General features: G+C 40.3%; 1 protein-coding gene across 12 annotated transcripts in view; it reads left to right on the top strand.

Moving 5' to 3' along the window:
- Nucleotides 1–19,164, top strand: part of MED15 (mediator complex subunit 15) — a 112,219-nt gene that overhangs the window by 18,917 nt on the left and 74,138 nt on the right. For 6 of the 12 annotated variants that reach the window (XM_078768209.1, XM_078768207.1, XM_078768208.1 and 3 more), the window contains exons 4-5: nucleotides 8,103–8,336; nucleotides 10,493–10,587. In XM_078768209.1, coding sequence (XP_078624335.1) covers nucleotides 8,111–8,336; nucleotides 10,493–10,587 — 321 coding nt within the window. In that variant the 5' untranslated portion in view covers nucleotides 8,103–8,110. Of the gene's footprint in view, nucleotides 1–3,701; nucleotides 3,717–8,102; nucleotides 8,337–10,492; nucleotides 10,588–19,164 lie in introns of all 12 variants that reach the window. The other 6 variants (XM_078768201.1, XM_078768206.1, XM_078768202.1 and 3 more) reach the window with 2 other exon arrangements.

A 19,164-nucleotide genomic window follows, 5' to 3' on the forward strand; every position in this document is an offset into this window, starting at 1 on the left:
TTTTTTTAAGTTACAGATTCTGATGAAATAGTGGTAGTTTATGTGTTCTCTGACCAAATTGATTAATAATTTAATTTTTTTATGATTATTATTTATTTATTTTCATTATTAATCATTTATTTATTTTCTTTCTCATTTGGCCAATATCTCAGGCACCTTTTGAGCTGGGAAGCTAATATTTGGACATGAGTGACCAAGTGATGTGGCTATCAAGGATATTTTTGATTTATTGATTAATCATTTCATCTATTAAGTATTTATTGATTAATCGATTAATTATTTATTGAGTAATCAATTAATTATTTAATTTTTTATAAATGACTTATTTAATTAAATTTCTAAAAGATACATCTTCGGATGAAGCACTAGTGGTTTAGTTATGCGATTAGCCAATTGATTATGAAAATATTTTGTGATAATCTTTTATTGATTTTAATTATACAATTAATCAATCAATTAGTGTACACCTCTCCCTCCCAATGCAGCCTCAATGAGCTGCACTGCGGTATTGCCGGGCGCCGGAGGCGCCCCGGCAATGCTGCGCTGTAGAATATTTAATTATTTGGCATGGGGGTGGTGTACTTTGAATGTATGTGTACTTGTTTGTTTTCTTTCTTGGTTGTCCGGACGATATCTCAGCCATCCTTTGAGCTAGGAAGCTGAAATTTCGGCACAGTAGTGAGCAAGTCCTTTGTCAAATACGGTATTTTTTGTTTTTTGAATAATCAATTAATTGAGGAGTTATTTAATTATTAGCGTTTAATTAAGTACTTATTTAATTAATTAAATTTCATTTATCTTCTGACCATTATTAACTCAGGCACCTTTTGAGTTAGGAAGCTGATATTTGGACATGCCAATGACCAGGTGATTTGGCTGCAAAGGATATTTTTGATTTATTAATTAATCAATTAATCGATTAATTATTTAATTATTCGATTAATGACAAAAAAATTTTTTTTTTTTAAGTTACAGATTCTGATGAAATAGTGGTAGTTTATGTGTTCTCTGACCAAATTGATTAATAATTTAATTTTTTTATGATTATTATTTATTTATTTTCATTAGTAATCATTTATTTATTTTCTTTCTCATTTGGCCAATATCTCAGGCACCTTTTGAGCTGGGAAGCTAATATTTGGACATGAGTGACCAAGTGATGTGGCTATCAAGGATATTTTTGATTTATTGATTAATCATTTCATCTATTAAGTATTTATTGATTAATCGATTAATTATTTATTGAGTAATCAATTAATTATTTAATTTTTTATAAATGACTTATTTAATTAAATTTCTAAAAGATACATCTTCGGATGAAGCACTACTGGTTTAGTTATGCGATTAGCCAATTGATTATGAAAATATTTTGTGATAATCTTTTATTGATTTTAATTATACAATTAATCAATCAATTAGTGTACACCTCTCCCTCCCAATGCAGCCTCAATGAGCTGCACTGCGGTATTGCCGGGCGCCGGAGGCGCCCCGGCAATGCCGCGCTGCAGCATATTTAATTATTTGGCATGGGGCGGTGTACTTTGAATGTATGTGTACTTGTTGTACACCGCTCCTTTCCTATGCCATCTCCAGGCATTGCAAATCGTCATTGCCGGGCACCAAAGGGGGCTCGGCAGTGACGCACGCTGAAAGAGAGTACTCAGTTTTCACTCTGGTTTCTTGTTTTCTTGTTTGTTTGTTTTCTTGGTTGTCCGGGCGATATCTCAGCCATCCTTTGAGCTAGGAAGCTGAAATTTCGGCACAGTAGTGAGCAAGTCCTTTGTCAAATACGGTATTTTTTGTTTTTTGAATAATCAATTAATTGAGGAGTTATTTAATTATTAGCGTTTAATTAAGTACTTATTTAATTAATTAAATTTCATTTCTCTTCTGACCATTATTAACTCAGGCACCTTTTGAGTTAGGAAGCTGATATTTGGACATGCCAATGACCAGGTGATTTGGCTGCAAAGGATATTTTTGATTTATTAATTAATCAATTAATCGATTAATTATTTAATTATTCGATTAATGACCAAAAAAATTTTTTTTTTTAAGTTACAGATTCTGATGAAATAGTGGTAGTTTATGTGTTCTCTGACCAAATTGATTACTAATTTAATTTTTTTATGATTATTATTTATTTATTTTCATTATTAATCATTTATTTATTTTCTTTCTCATTTGGCCAATATCTCAGGCACCTTTTGAGCTGGGAAGCTAATATTTGGACATGAGTGACCAAGTGATGTGGCTATCAAGGATATTTTTGATTTATTGATTAATCATTTCATCTATTAATTATTTATTGATTAATCGATTAATTATTTATTGAGTAATCAATTAATTATTTAATTTTTTATAAATGACTTATTTAATTAAATTTCTAAAAGATACATCTTCGGATGAAGCACTAGTGGTTTAGTTATGCGATTAGCCAATTGATTATGAAAATATTTTGTGATAATCTTTTATTGATTTTAATTATACAATTAATCAATCAATTAGTGTACACCTCTCCCTCCCAATGCAGCCTCAATGAGCTGCACTGCGGTATTGCCGGGCGCCGGAGGCGCCCCGGCAATGCCGCGCTGCAGCATATTTAATTATTTGGCATGGGGCGGTGTACTTTGAATGTATGTGTACTTGTTTTCTTTCTTGTTTGTTTGTTTTCTTTCTTGTTTGTTTGTCCGGACGATATCTCAGCCATCCTTTGAGCTAAGAAGCTGAAATTTCGGCACAATAGTGAGCAAGTCCTTTGTCAAAAACGGTATTTTGTTTTTTTGATTGATCAATTAATTGAGTTATTTAATTATTAGCGATTAATTAAGTACTTATTTAATTAATCAAATTTCCTTTCTCTTCTGACCATTACCTCAGGCACCTTTTGAGTTAGGAAGCTGATATTTGGACATGCCAATGACCAGGTGATTTGGCTGAAAAGGATATTTTTGATTTATTAATTAATCAATTAATCGATTAATTATTTAATTATTCGATTAATGACAAAAAAAATTTTTTTTTTTAAGTTACAGATTCTGATGAAATAGTGGTAGTTTATGTGTTCTCTGACCAAATTGATTAATAATTTAATTTTTTATGATTATTATTTATTTATTTTCATTATTAATCATTTATTTATTTTCTTTCTCATTTGGCCAATATCTCAGGCACCTTTTGAGCTGGGAAGCTAATATTTGGACATGAGTGACCAAGTGATGTGGCTATCAAGGATATTTTAGATTTATTGATTAATCATTTCATCTATTAATTATTTATTGATTAATCGATTAATTATTTATTGAGTAATCAATTAATTATTTAATTTTTTATAAATGACTTATTTAATTAAATTTCTAAAAGATACATCTTCGGATGAAGCACTCGTGGTTTAGTTATGCGATTAGCCAATTGATTATGAAAATATTTTGTGATAATCTTTTATTGATTTTAATTATACAATTAATCAATCAATTAGTGTACACCTCTCCCTCCCAATGCAGCGTCAATGAGCTGCACTGCGGTATTGCCGGGCGCCGGAGGCGCCCCGGCAATGCCGCGCTGCAGCATATTTAATTATTTGGCATGGGGCGGTGTACTTTGAATGTATGTGTACTTGTTCTTTATTTGGCTGAGATCTTATTATTATTGTTTATTCTCTGTGTGTTTGTTTATTTATATTACTGTTTTTTGTGTTGCAGAAAAGAAAAGGATGCGTAAGTATATAATCATAAATTCCCTTTTTCTTCCACAGATACAATTGGTTTTTTTAATGCTTCCTCTGACAGTCGCCGGAGGCATTGTTTTCGGGTTGCCTGTCCGTACGGGCTAAACCTCGTTTTTCTCAGCAACCATATGTCCGATTGAGAGGAAACTTTCAGGGTATGAGTGACACATGCAGAATGTTTTTATGATGATTGTGACGTCGTAGGTCACGTGGTATGGCAGCCATCTTTGATTAAAAGCAAATAATTAAAAAAATATTTCTTGGAAACCCGCTGAATAGAAAATTTTTAAACTTGGAGGTTTAAGTACTCCCAATGGGGAACAAAAGCTTGATAATGATGACGTCATAGGTGAAGTGGTATACCAACCAGAAATGTTCTTAATCGACTTCCTTATCCTAAAAATCTTAAATTGCATGCAAATGATCTATGACCCATTTGTATTGAAATATTAAATTAATGACATCATAGGTCACATGGTTTGGCAGCCATATTGGATTGAAGGAAAAAAATAATTATATCTCTGAAACCACTCACCCTATCGATGCGAAATTTTACAAATATCATCTAACAGCACTATTGCATATAGTTTGAAAATGATGATGTGATCGGTCACGTGGTTTGGCAGCCATCTTGGATAGAAAAAACGAACCCTATCCAATCAACACGAAACTTCACAAACGTGATCCACTGTCCATACATATGCAGAGTGATGGCATCTACCCATTGTGGGACTACGCGGAGGCATATTGGCGACAGTCGCATTGTTCTAGTTTGTCTGCACATTCAGTTGGCTCTGACACATCCACTTGTCTTCAAGATTTTTCTTTTACATAAATAATAATTTTGCCTCCCCGTATAGCAAAGGGGAAGGCTTATTGCTGTAATTGGTTTGTTTCTGCAATTGGTGCCAAAATTTTTAATGGTACCAGAGTTTCTTAGAACCCTAGGAGTACTAAAACACCATTAATAATTTTTTAAGTGGTGAAGCCGCTTCAATATTTGGCTATGTCCTTCCTTCTATCTGTCCATCCATCCGTAAAAAATAAAGAAGAACCTTTCTAACCCACCGTGTTTAATTATAAAGGTTTCTAAAATGTAATTTTATGGGGCTGTATATGGTAACTCTAACGGGTTCTAGAAGATATCTCTAAAGTGTTCTAGATTGTAATTCTAAAGAGGTCTAGAAGTTAATTGTAATGGGTTCTAAAGGGTAATTTCTAAAGGGTTACTAGAAGGGCACTCGGTATAGAACATATCTCCACCAGGCTGAACAGTTTACATTTTCTATCCACTGATGGGCCGGATCTGGATTCAGACCTGAACCAAAAGCTAATCAGCTTCTTCTTGCCACCTACCCAACTCATCCAACAAGTTTTGTCATAATTCGTCCACAACATTTTGTGATATCATGCTATACATATTTTTTGGCCGTAAAAAAAAATTCCCTGATCCAGATCCGGATTTGAATCTTCACGAAAATGGAATCGATTCGTCCTTGTCACACACCTAAGCTGTTCACCAAGGTTCATCTGAATCCGTCCACAACTTTTTGAGATAGCTTGATTACCTTCGCAAAAGCGGAAGGTTATGTTTTGATCGCTGTGTATTTATTTGTATGTCTGTGTGTGTGTGTGTGTGTATGTTATTCGCATAACTCAAAAAGTATTCAACCGAATTGCATGAAATTTGGTGGGATGATTGGTTATTATACGGGACACATTTGATTAGATTTTGGGAGCAATCGGGTCAAAGGTCAAGGTCAAGGTCACGAAAAGGTCAAAATCGTATTTTTACCATAGCGCGGTCAATTTTTATCCAATTGGCATGCAACTAATGCCAAAATGTTCAGAATTCAATGCCCGATCTTGTGATATACGACATGACCCAGTGAAGACATTACCCTTGTTAGCGGTTGGGGGTCAAAGGTCAGGGGGGTCACGACCTTGCAAAATGTGCGTTTTTTGTCATAACTCGGTCAATTCTTATCCGATTTGCATGAAATCAGCACCAAACTGTTCACTGTTCTGTTCCCTACACTCCCATGCCAAGTACAGAACAGTAGCTGCGGCGAAGGTATGCGCTCTACCGAGTGCCCGTTCTAGTTTTTATTGTTTTTTGCCCTATCTCTCAATGGTAAGAATCACTTAAAAAAATTATCAGATGCAGATCCGGATCCGAATCTTCACCAAAATGCAATCATTTCATCCTTGTCGCATACCTAATCTCTCCACCAAATTTCGTCTGAGTCTGTCCGCAACTTTTTGAGATATTCTGTTCACAAACAAACAAACAGACAGACAGGGGTGAAAACATAACCTTCATCCACCTTTGGTGGCGAAGGTAATGAAGGGTAATTCTCAAGGGTTCTAAATACTAATTCTAATGTTTCATTCGTTTCTAGGCATTGCCTATTTCATATTTAAAATGCCAAACTGAACCGCTTCCTTCAGATACAGGTGCGGTTTATATTTATATTTATTTCTTTCTTTCTTTTTGACTGTGACATGATCTTTTAAGGTCATGATCCAGTTATAGACATTTAAACATTTTTCACCATACCTCGACTAAAGTTTGTCCGATTTAGATACACCTTTCTAGATAGCTTAGAGGAAGGCGCATTTACACTAAATTTATATCATATGTTACGTGCTCCTCCCCAAACCCCGGTCACGGTGTACCTCCGAGCCCTGAAAGGAGTCACGGCAGAAAGATATGCTATTATGTGTGCCAATGACCAATGGTGAAACCACACCAATCAATCGATACAAAACCCAAGTATTGTATTAAAATCGCACAATAATAACAACTTGCGCAAGTACAAGAAAACCTCAATTGCACAGCAAACACCATATAATTCCTATGATGGTACCACCAGTTTCTTAACTCAATAACTCACGGTACTCCACGTGATCGAACTGTAACACCCCCAAAGTCACTGTCACGACACCAGGCCAAAGTCGATCCACACTCCAGTGATCACAAGAAAAAAGGTCGTACTGAGACCTGAACCCAGGACGGCTGACAGTCGACACTGCAGAAGAGCCACTGGGTGAGGTCGGGCCGACGTCTGTCAGGTAAAAGTTCACCCAAAAGGCGACTGGGAATTCACACCTTCGGTTCACCATACAATGACGCTGACATGAACGAGCAGCAGTTCCCAAGTGGGGAACCGCGAATTCCCAAGCGAAATCCACGACGCACACGAGAACCAGGCAAATTGCTGGTGCGAGGGGAAATGGCGGACGGGCCCGTAATGGAGGCGTACCTGCTCTCCAGCAATGATTCACTTTTGGAACCAAAAGCAAAACCCGTCATGCAGGTTTATCTGCCACAACAATAACGACACTGTCACAGGAATCCCTTTCCCGGGGAAACCAATATTCGCTCGTGACCAATGTACCAGCGTCCGCTCGACACCTCGAAGCAGATCGGCCTTTCTTTCCCGATCTCACTTGATCCGCTCCAGCCTCTTCTTCCTCCTCTTCCGGTTTCTCCCGATCCATTGCGTTTTTCTTTTGAAACACGAATTTTTACCTTTGAAGACAGTTATCTCCATTTCACACTCGAACTGTAACAATAATAGTATATGAAACTAAAAATGCTTCCAGTGGATGAAAACCACAAAAACGGAAGTGACGAATCCGTGTAACATACCCCTCTGGGTTTAAAGGTCAAGGTCAAATGACAGTCTGAAAAAAGAAACGTGTTTTTTGTCATCGCTTAATTTTGCCAATACGGAATCTCAGACTGCTTGATGGTCTTGCACCATAATGGTGTACCTGCACTGAGGTTGTGCACCTTATATTTGATTTGTGTACTTGACATATTTTTTTGGGGATTGGGACCTAATTAACAAAAACACCTTTTTGATCGTAACTTGAATAATTTTCCTCTGATTTTCATGATGTTCAGTTGTTGGGGATATATTGCAGAAGATGGCACATTTTCTTATTTTACACTCTATGTGTAAATGTTGAAAGTCAAGCTCATGTGGTGTTCTGAAAAAAATATGGCCATCTTTGAATCGCGCACCATGGGGAAGTCGCTGGCGATCGCCAAAGGTAAGCCTCCTCGGTTAAGGATTACTTTTGTGGTTACCCTTGGTGATCGCTTTGTGATCGCAGAAATCGAGTGAACTCTGTTGTTGTTAAGATCCTTTAGACTAAAATAGGTAGTCATTTGTCCAGTGTCTTCCTTTTGATTTTACATTGGTGGGAGAGAGTGTTTGCAATGCTGGTTTTCTTTTATTTATTTTTTCCTCTGTGTATCTCTCTCCCTCTCTCTCTGTGATATGTCCTGATAGACCTCAGTTTTTTGCGATGAAAATCCCTTAAGTTGTTAAGACTCCACTCATTTGAAATGCACGTGTTCTAGCAGACCACATGCAAGGCATTGCCAATGTGGGCATGACAGGTGCGCAGTCTGGCCCTTCCATGACGATGGTTTCACGGAATCCTGGGCCAGTATCCATGGGCATGGGGCAAGGCCAGCCAACCATGGTCCAGGTTCCTCAGCCAGGAACTATGGGGAGGGGCCCAGGTGTACAGGGTCAGGTTGCAATACCCCAGCGTATGGCCACTTTACCGCCACCGGTGTCGCAACAGCAAGGTACATTAATTTGATGAATGGCTAATGTGAATGGCATTTGCTTTAGTATTAAAACTTGCTATATGTTTGTGTTTTATGTTGGTTTTTCTTTATTGTAAATGTGTTATTTCGGTGTGCACTATGTAGTAAATCCTCTATTTTGTATTTGTGTCCATTAAGGGAGTAATACCTCATAGAGGCAAATTTATCCATTAAGTCCATTAAGTAATTCCTTCAAAAGCATTCTTCATAGAGTCTGAATTTTGCTCTTTCTATTATTTTTACTACTATTATTCATTACTTAATTGTTTACCTGTTTGTTTACCCAATGTTCCCCTGCTCCAACCCAAACACATAGCTCATGATGCTGGATCCTAAGTTCAAATTGCATGTCCCGTACTGTTGATTTGTTCACTATAATTACAGTGCCTTCAGAATGTATTCACACCCCTTGAATTTTTCACGTTTTGTTGTGTTACAGCCTGAATTAAAAATGGATTAAATGCATTTATTTTTTCACTGATCTACACATAATGATATACCGTAATGTCAAAGTGCCATTTTTTTTGCGAAATCTTTACAAAAGAATTAAAAATTAAATGGAGAAATATCTAATTTACATAGGTATTCAGCCCCCTGAGTCAATACTTCGTAGAAGTGCCTTTAGCAGCGATTACGGCTTTGAGTCTTCTTGGATATGTCTATCAGCTTTACGCAACTGGATTTGTGGAGTTTCTCCCATTCTTCCTTGCAGATTTGCTCAAGCTCTGCCCTGTTGGATGGTGAGTGTCGGTGAACAGCAATCTTGAAGTCTTTCCACAGATTCCTAATGGGATTCAAGTCTGGTCTTTGGCTGGACCACTCAAGGACTTTTACATTCTTGTTCTGAAGCCATTCACTGTTGCTTTGGCTGTATGCTTCGGGTCATTGTCCTGTTAGAACGTAAATCTTTGCCGCAGTCTAAGGCCTTTTGCACTCTGAAGCAGGTTCTCCTCAAGGATTTGCCTGTATTTGCCTCCATTCATTGTTCCATCTATCCTAACAAGTCTCCCAGTCCATGCCACTGAAAAGCATCCCCATAGCATGATGCTGCCACCAAAATGCTTCATGGTAGGGGACGTGTTAGATGGGTGATGAATTATGCTCGGTTTTGGCAGACATAGTGCTTTGCGTTCAGGCCAAAGAGTTCAATTTTTGTCTCATCGGATCACAGAATCTTTCACCTCATGCTCTCAAGAGTCTTTCACATGCCTTTTTGCAAACTACAGGCATGCTGTCATGTGCCTTTTTCCCAGGAGTGGCTTTTATCTGGCCACTCCGATAAAGCCTGTGAAGTACTGCAGAGACTGTTGTCCTTCCAGCAGGTTCCCCCATCTCAGCCAAGGAACTTTGTAGTTCTGTCGGAGTGGTCATTTGGTTCTTGGTCACCTGCCTGACCAAGGTCCTTCTTGCCCGGTTGCTCAGTTTCGCCGGGCGGCCAGCTCTAAGAAGTCTGAGTAGTTCCATATTCTTTCCATTTCCTAATGATTGAGCTTACTGTGCTCTAGGGAACTTTCAACACTAGAAATTGTTTTATACCCTTCCCCAGTTCTATGCCTCCTCACAATTCTATCTCGGAGTTCTACAAACAGTTCCTTGTGCTTCATGGTAGAGTTTCTGCTCTGACATGCACTGCCAACTGTGGGACCTTGTATAGAAAGGTGTGTTTCTTTTTAAAATCATGTCCAATCAATTGAATTGGCCACAGGTAAACTCAAATTAAGTTGTTGAGACATTTAAAGGATGATCGAAGGAAATTGGATGTACCTGAGCTCAATTTGGACTGTCATAGCAAAGCGGTTGAATACTCTGACTCGAGACATTTAAGCTTTTCATTTTCCATTAATTTCTAAAATATATATGTATATATTTTTAAATTAATCTTTGTGATTATGGGGTATTATGTATAGGTTAGTAACAAAAAATATCTCCATTTAATCCATTTTAAAATCAAGGTTTAACGCAACAAAATTTGACAAAAGTCAAGTTGTGTGAATGCTTTATGAAGGCACTGTATGTGCTTGCAACTCGTCAAAACGTGCATGGTTTATCCCAATATCCAGTCATGTATATTAAATATGTAGGCCAGTGAATTTTGGACTACTGGAAAGAAAATCTTTCCTTGTTTTCTTTAACAGTTCAAATGTCAATGCACCAGCCCATACAAACACCGTCAGGGCAGCCCGTGATGTCTCACGTGCAACAAATCCAAAGGCAACCTATGATGCAACAGGTAAGGCTGCGATGGTGCATCATGTGAGCTGCATGAGGTTCACATACAACCGCTCATTTTACTTGATAGCTCTTGCATTTCTGTTTATTCACTGTAATGGAGCATCAAATTTTGTTTTGATAGTACATATTTACCTCCACAACCGAAAGCGAGCAGAGGTTATGCTTTCTCCCCCTGTCTGTTTGTCTGACTGTGCACAGGATATCTCAAAAAGTTGTGGATGGATTTGGATGAAATTTGCTGGAGAGGCTGGGTACTTGACTAAGATGAAATGACTAGATTTTGGTGAAGATTCCGATTCGGATCTGGATACTAGAATGTTTGAAGTGATTCTTCACCATTGAGAGTTGGGGCCAAAAACGATGTATAATGCAATATCTCAAAACGTGGTGGATGAATTGGTTATATGACAAGAACAAGCAAATTTGATTTTGGTTCAGATCCGAATGCAGATCAAGCCTATCGGTATAATACAGAATGTAGACTGTATTATTATAGTATGCATTTATATTGCGTTTTTATATTATAGTATGCATTATTATTGTACACCGCTCCTTTCCTATGCCACCTCCAGGCATTGCAAATCGTCATTGCCGGGCACCGAAGGGGGCTCGGTAGTGACGCACGCTGAAAGAGAGTACTCAGTTTTCACTCTGGTTTCTTGTTTGTTTGTTTGTTTTCTTGCTTTCTTGGTTGTCCGGGCGATATCTCAGCCATCCTTCAAGCTAAGAAGCTGAAATTTCGGCACAATAGTGAGCAAGTCATTTGTCAAAAACGGTATTTTTTGTTTTTTGATTAATCAATTAATTGAGGAGTTATTTAATTATTAGCGTTTAATTAAGTACTTATTTAATTAATTAAATTTCCTTTCTCTTCTGACCATTAACTCAGGCACCTTTTGAGTTAGGAAGCTGATATTTGGACATGCCAATGACCAGGTGATTTGGCTGCAAATGCTATTTTTGATTTATTAATTAATCAATTAATCGATTAATTATTTAATTATTCGATTAATGACCAAAAAAATTTTTTTTTTTAAGTTACACATTCTGATGAAATGGTGGTGGTTTATGTGTTCTCTGACCGAATTGATTAATAATTTATTTTTTTATGATTATTATTTATTTATTTTCATTATTAATCATTCATTTATTTTCTTTCTCATTTGGCCAATATCTCAGGCACCTTTTGAGCTGGGAAGCTAATATTTGGACATGACAGTGACCAAGTGATGTGGCTATCAAGGATATTTTTGATTTATTGATTAATCATTTAATTGCTTAATTATTTATTGATTAATTGATTAATTATTTATTGATTAATCAATGAATTATTTAATTTTTTATTAATGACATTTAATAAAATTTCTAAAAGATACATCTTCGGATGAAACACTACTGGTTTAGTTATGCTATTAGCCAATTGATTAAGAAAATATTTTGTGATAATCTTTTATTGATTTGAATTATACAATTAATCAATCAATTAGCGAACACCTCTTCCTCCCAACGCAGCCTCAATGAGCTGCACTGCGATATTGCCGGGCGCCGGAGGCGCCCCGGCAATGCCGCGCTGCAGCATATTTAATTATTTGGCATGGGGGCGGTGTACTTTGAATGTATCTGTACTTGTTATAGTATGCATTAGTATGCTTTTTTGTTTTTTTAAAGAGTATTTTTACATGCATATTTGCTTCTCCCTTCAGTGGATGTATGGGTAATGTAGTTTTTTTATATTTTTTATGTTGGAGGCTCCAGGCACAGACTATATAGCCTTCGAGGCCAGGCCTTACATAAAAGAGAAGAAAAGTGTATGGTGTTTGTTTGCGAGAAAGAGAGATTAAAGCTAGCCCGGCAGTTGTAGTTTGAGTGAGCCAGAAAATACGGCCAGAAATCCTGACACGGAGAGTGTAAGATGGTTCCGGGCACCACTTTAACACTCCGAAAATCAGGGCGGTAGTACTACCCTGTGCGGTTGCTGTCTACAACGTACTACCTAAGTTGTCACTTCATTCACTGGAGCTTGCCCTCCCATTCCCAAAGGGATGGAGAGTCTGTTGTAATTCGTCTGTGAGTGAGAGTCCACATGCAGATCTATTTGAACTCTATCTGTGCTAGAAGGGGGACTGGGTGTGGGGAGGGGAGGGGGGGGGGGTAGGGGGAGGAGGGAACCCCACGTTAACTTCCAAACCACCGCTGATTCACCATCCACAGTTCATCTGTTGCTGATGTGCCGCTGATCAAAATAGCACAGCCCAGATAGGGTTAAAAAAGATTGTTCATTGTCAGATCGACTCATGTGTGTATCCCGCTATCCTGGTGAGGCTCTGCATTGTTAAATGTTCTGTCTTGTTCCAATAACATCTGTGAGTCTGGATTCCAAACAACCCTCTTGTCTTACACATTTTTGTTAAATTCTTCTTTCTTTTTTTTAACCCCATAAATTGTGGGGCACAGTCATTGCAAAGATAAATACTAACAATCTGCTGACTTTTTTTTTTCTTTTTTTTGTTAAATACAATATCGACACTCGTGTAAGAGCTAACATTAATGACCAAAAAAACAAACGGACACATAAGACATAATAAAGAGAGCGGGAGACATGGGGAGAGAGGGGGAAGCACACAAGTACAACATTTGAGAGCAGGGACATTGGGAGATCTGTGGGAGGGAGAGAGCTTGGGGGGAGGAGGCATGGGAGGGGGGTTGGAGGGTGGGAGAGGAAAAAACCTCATGGACACAGCTAGGACTTCCAATAAAGAAGTCAGTATTTCAGAAAAGTGGATCTGGGGTGAAATAACGGGGGTAGAAAAGATCAAGGTTTTGGATGGGGGAAGATAAGAGATGGTGGTGAACAGCTGTTTTAAAGACCTGGAGGGCGGAGTGAGATTGTGGGAATAGAATAAGTGAAGTTATTTATTTTTATCCACTTTGCCATTATCCAGGTGAGAGCAGGCACATGTTGATTGTTGACTTAACGCGAGTTGCCGCATTCACCTCTGTCCGAGTTTCAATTGTTGAATAAAAAAAAAAAAATGAAAGATTTCACTGCTTGATTTTGCCTAATAGATTCATGATTTCATGCTTGGTGTTTTTGGGTTTTCCACGCCCAAGTTCTAGTCACACCATGGAGTTACATGTACAAAATTTGGTGTGTAGCTTCATGGTCTTACTTGCAATGTGTGCACTAAACGGGGATGATATTGACTTGGTCTCGATTGGTATGCAAGTTTAGTGAAATGTGCTACCAGTGCATGTTTAGAGTAAACCCTTAAATATCGCGGGGGTTGCAGTCCTAGAAAATATTCAAAACCGTGATAGTTTAAGACATGGGACCAATGGGGAAAAGGGGATTAGGTTCCTGGACTTGTAGAGGAAGGTGGGCAGCAGCCAAAATATACATATCATAATTGGAATAAGCATGTAAAACAAAGTCGTAGTGCAGCGCACGATGCTTGCAAAATCCCAGGAGCGACCAAGAGATGCCTCCCCCTTCCCCCCCCCCCCCAATCCAGTATGGTGTACCCCTGCCTTAGAGTAAGGGAGAGAAAGGGGGAGAGGGGAAAAGGAGGGCCGGTCCATGTGGACCGATCGGCACTCTGACCGTGCCGCGCCGCCCTGACAAATCCAGGCAGCAGGGAAGATTTGGCCCGCAACTTGCATTGAAGTGTACAACCACCACTAAGAGGCATCCCCGATAGCTGTTTTAGCAGTGTTAAATAGGGTGGTGTACAAGACCTCTTTAATGGTGCTAAACCTCAATAAAAATTTTTTAAACGATCTTTAAAACCCTTATTTTATTTAAATTGAAGTATATATTTGAACACTGCACGTGGTGAAGTGTTCTATGAACTCTCTATTTGTGTCTTTATTAATTTTGACTATTTTAGTTTACGTGACACTTAAGGCATGTTCAGCTTTGTTTGGTAACATTACGTAACTCCATTTGTACGCCCCCAGTGGTGTTTATAATAGCGGACATGTATTTTTTCCCCCCCATTGGAGAAATACCCTTTTGTGAGCAGGCCGTACTTCTATGGTTGGCAGCGAGTGCCCTGGAAGCATTGACAGAAAGAGATTGGCAATTCCATGTGTGGGAGAATTGCATGCTTGGTCAGGGGTCCTGCAGATAGCTCATATGGCAGAGCACTGGTATGGTTCACCAGAGGACCTGGGTTCGATTCCTGGTCTGGGCATGTAATTTTCCCACATATGTTAATTAACTCCATTACAACTAGTTGAGGATTTTGTGACCGAGTTACTCAGAGTTGCACTTGCGTATGCCGATTCTTGGATGCATTCTACATCTAACTGGGTTATGCAACTATGTTGCACAACAATCTTGAACACATCGACTTTTTGCTGGGTTTTTTTTTCTACCGGAAGGAGTATCTTCAAATTATTGGCAGCCACAATCTTGTTTGAAATGAGTTTCACAACTCGATGTTGAAGTTTACTATATTACTGCTGCATTTTGCTACTCGTTTAGACTTTATTGAATCTGCTTCTGGTGTTGTATGTCTGTGTATATGATTTTGAAAGACGTTTTCATTATTGTGCACTACATTAGAGATTGTATTGTTATGGATCTGTTGTAGAGGGTAAAATGGGATAGATTAGAATAGTTATTTCTTAATGCATGTCAGTGCAAGAGTAATGTAGTTTTTTGTGAGAGATAAAAGTGATGCAGTGAATGTTCAAGAGGACTCGTCTTTCCCAACAAAATGGCTGTTTCTAAGCCCCCGATTTCCCCTTCCCTCCCTCCCTAATTCTTGAACTTTCCACAATGTTTCTGTCCGTGTATGGTAGTGGTTCTCAACTGGTTGTCCATGGTGACTTTTTTTTGGTGGTCCACAGGAACATTGCCCAAAGTCACATGGTGTGAGAAATAAATTTCTCACCAAAATGTTTGTTGTCTACTCTTTTTAAATTTTTTAAATTTTTATTTTTTTATCATGTCTCAAAAAGGAGGTGGTCCACTAAAAAAAATTTGATTGGCCTGGTGGTCCATGGACTGAAACGAGTTGAGATCCACAGGTATATGGCATCTTCCTCTCAGTAAACAGCCAGTCACGTGGGTGACCAGAAGGACACTGGAATGCCAAGACGACATGCCTGGCTGCACCGTCCAATCAGCATATCCCACAAGTGTGCTCAATGAGCCTGAAATAGTGTGTGAAAAGAACAACACAGCGCGAGGTTGATGCAGATCTCTCTCCAGATCCCGTGCTGCTATGGTGTGCTAATAACTTGACTGGGCTGGCGCAAGCACGTAGGGATGAGGCTTAAGGATGAGCCCCTCAAGAACATGGAGCAAAGCCCCCCTGCCCCTCCCCTTCCCCTCACCACCGCGTGACGATCATTTCCGTGCGGAAAAAATTCTTCTCTCTGTCTCTTATATTTACCTCCGCCACCAAAGGTGGATGGAAGTTATGTTTTCACCCCTGTCTGTCTGTCTGTTTGTCTGTCTGTTTGTCTGTCCGTTTGTGAACAAAATATCTCAAGTTGTGGACGTATTCGGAATTTGGCAGAGATGTAGCATATGTGACAAGGACGAAATGATTAGATTTTAATAATAATAATAATAATAATTCATTTATTTTGTATAGCGCTTTTCAAGTAGCCCAAAGGCGCTTTGACAGAGTGGAAAACATAATGCATAACAATACATGAAAACCACAATTGCAAAAAGACAAGAATCAATAGGGAAATATTTAAAGCAAAAGGAGGGAGAAGGAGAAGAGATAGTCAGGGGTTAAATGCTGTGGGTTGAATGTTGAATGCAGTGTTGAACAGGTGGGTCTTTAGTGATGTTTTGAATGTGGTGAGTGAGGAGGAGTCTCTGATGGTGTGAGGTAGTGAGTTCCAGAGGGTGGGAGCAGCGATGGAGAAGGCCCTGTCCCCCCAGGATCTGAATTTGGTCCGGATGGAGGGGGTCAGGAGGTTGGTACCAGCAGAGCGGAGGTTGTGGGTGGGAGTGTGTCTGGAGAGGAGGTCAGCCAGGTAGGATGGGGCCAGGTTATGGAGGGCTTTGTATGTCAAGAGGAGGATTTTGTACTGGATTCTCTGGGGGATGGGGAGCCAGTGAAGCTTGTAAAGGACGGGGGTGATGTGGTCACAGGTCTGGGAATTGGGTGAGTAGACGGGCAGCGGAGTTCTGAATGTATTGGAGTTTATTGGTGATTTTTGAGGGTGAACCATAGAGGAGGCTATTGCAGTAGTCCAGATGGGAGGTGATGAAGGCATGGATGAGGGTTTCTGCAGCCGTGGAGGAGAGGGATGAGCGGAGACGGGCAATGTTTTTCAGGTGAAAGAAGGCTGACTTTGTGATCTGTTTAGTGTATTTGTCGAAGGAGAGGGTTTGGTCAAAGATGACGCCAACATTCCGGATGTGAGGGGAGGTGGATACTGCGATACCGTCGATGTTGAGGGCAAAGTTATGGGTGGATTTTGTGAGCGTTTTTGGGCCAATGATGATTATTTCAGATTTATCACAGTTAAGCTTGAGGAAGTTGATTTGAAGCCAGGATTTTATTTCAGTGATGCAGTTTGTCAGGATAGAGTGGGTGTCGGTGGAGACGGACTTGGTGGAGATGAAAAGCTGGATGTCATCGGCGAAGCAGTGGAATTGGAGACCATGACGGCGGATCAAGTGACCGAGGGGGGACAGGTAAAGGATGAAGAGGAGGGGGCCAAGAACTGAACCTTGGGGGACACCTTGGGGGAGGGGAGCAGTGGGGGATTTGCAGTTATTGATGGAGATGAACTGGTGTCTGTCAGAGAGGTATGATTTAATCCAAGAGAGGGCAGTGCCGGTAACGTTAAAGGTGGATTCAAGTCGGGTGAGGAGGATGGTGTGATCGATGGTGTCAAAGGCAGCGCTGAGGTCGAGGAGGACGAGAATGTTGACGTTGCCACCGTCAGAGGAGAAGGTCGTTGGTGATTTTGAGGAGAGCAGTTTCAGTACTGTGGTTGGAGCGGAATCCGGATTGGAATGTTTCATACAGGTTATTGGCAGAGAGGTGATGTTTGAGTTGAGTGGCTACAGCACGTTCCAAAACTTTTGACAGAAAGGGTAGGTTGGAGATGGGTCTGAAGTTGTTTAGGGTGTCAGGGTTTCGACCAGGTTTTTTTAGAATGGGGGTAACAGCAGCAATTTTGAGGGAAGGTGGGACGATGCCTGTAGACAGGGAGGAGTTTATTGTTGCAATGATAAGTGGAGAGAGAGCAGGGAGGGAGGCCTTGACAAAGCTGGAGGGGATGGGGTCAAGAGTGCAGGTGGCAGTTTTCATTCCTATGAGGAGTTCAGAGAGGTCAGTAGGGGAGATTGGGGAGAACCGAGACAGGGGATGGCAGGACAAGGGGGGGCAGGTGGTTGGAGGGGGAGCGGGTGCGGCGGTGGTCAAGCTGTTGTAGATGTTGTCAATTTTGCGTTGGAAGAAAGAGAGGAAGGAGATGCAGTTGTCTACTGTGAATGACTGGGTGGTGGTGTTCAGGGGGTGGAGGAGTTTGTTTATTGTCGAGAAGAGTGCTTTTGGGTTTCCAGAGCCAGAGTGGATAATTTGAGAGTAGTAGGCGGAGCGGGCGTGGGAGAGGGCATCTTTGTAGTGTTGTAGGTGGTCCTTGTAGGCTTGGGAGTGAACTGTGAGACCTGTTTTATTGCGGAGTCTTTCAAGTTGGCGAGCACGAGTTTTCATCAGGCGGAGTTCGGGGGTAAACCAGGGAGCAGAATGGGTGAAAGAAACTGTTTTGGTTTTTACAGGCGCAAGCTGGTCAAGGCAGGAGGAGAGAGTGTGGTTGTAGTAGTCAGTGAGGTCGGAAGGGGTGTGGAGGTCAACGAAGGGAGAAGTGGACATTTTTTCAGAGAGGGTGGATGAGAATGAGGTAGGTGAAAGAGCGTTTAGCTGATGGAAGGTGATAGTGCGATAATGTCTTGGTGTTGGGGTGGGGATTTTGATGGTCATAGTGATAGCTAAGTGGTCAGAGAGGGTGAGGTCGGAGCCAGAGAGATGGTGCAAATTTAATCCAGTGGAGCAGACAAGGTCCAAAATGTGACCACGGATATGGGTAGGAAAGTCGACATGTTGAGTGAGGTTAAAGCAGGTGAGTAAATCAGTGAAGTCAGTGGTTATTGTGGAGTCGGTGGAGTCCATGTGGATATTGAAATCACGAAGGAGGAGGATTGAGGGGGAGAGGGAACATAGCTGGGTCAGAAAGTAGGAGAAGTCAGACAGGAATGATGGGTGTGGTTTGGGAGGGTGGTAGACGACAGCCATGACTGACTGCGTGCGACCAGAGAGTTTAAAAGCCAGGTGTTCAAAGGATGAGGCGATGGGGATGAGGCTGGTCCTGATGTCTTGACGGTGGATAACGGCAATTCCACCACCTCGGCCCTCCGAGCGTGGTTTATGGACGTAGGAATATCCATTGGGTGTGGTGAGGTTGAGTGTGTAGTAGTCCAGAGGTTGTTGCCAGGTTTCGGTGAGACAGAGAAAGTCCAGTTTGTTATCCAGGATGTATTCGTTCAGGATGAGGCATTTGTTGTTGAGGGACCGGGTGTTGAACAGGGTGAGCTTGA

This window comes from Myxine glutinosa, chromosome 14, assembly GCF_964187855.1.
Source record: "Myxine glutinosa chromosome 14, kmMyxGlut1.1, whole genome shotgun sequence".
Classification (NCBI taxonomy): Eukaryota; Metazoa; Chordata; class Myxini; order Myxiniformes; family Myxinidae; genus Myxine; species Myxine glutinosa.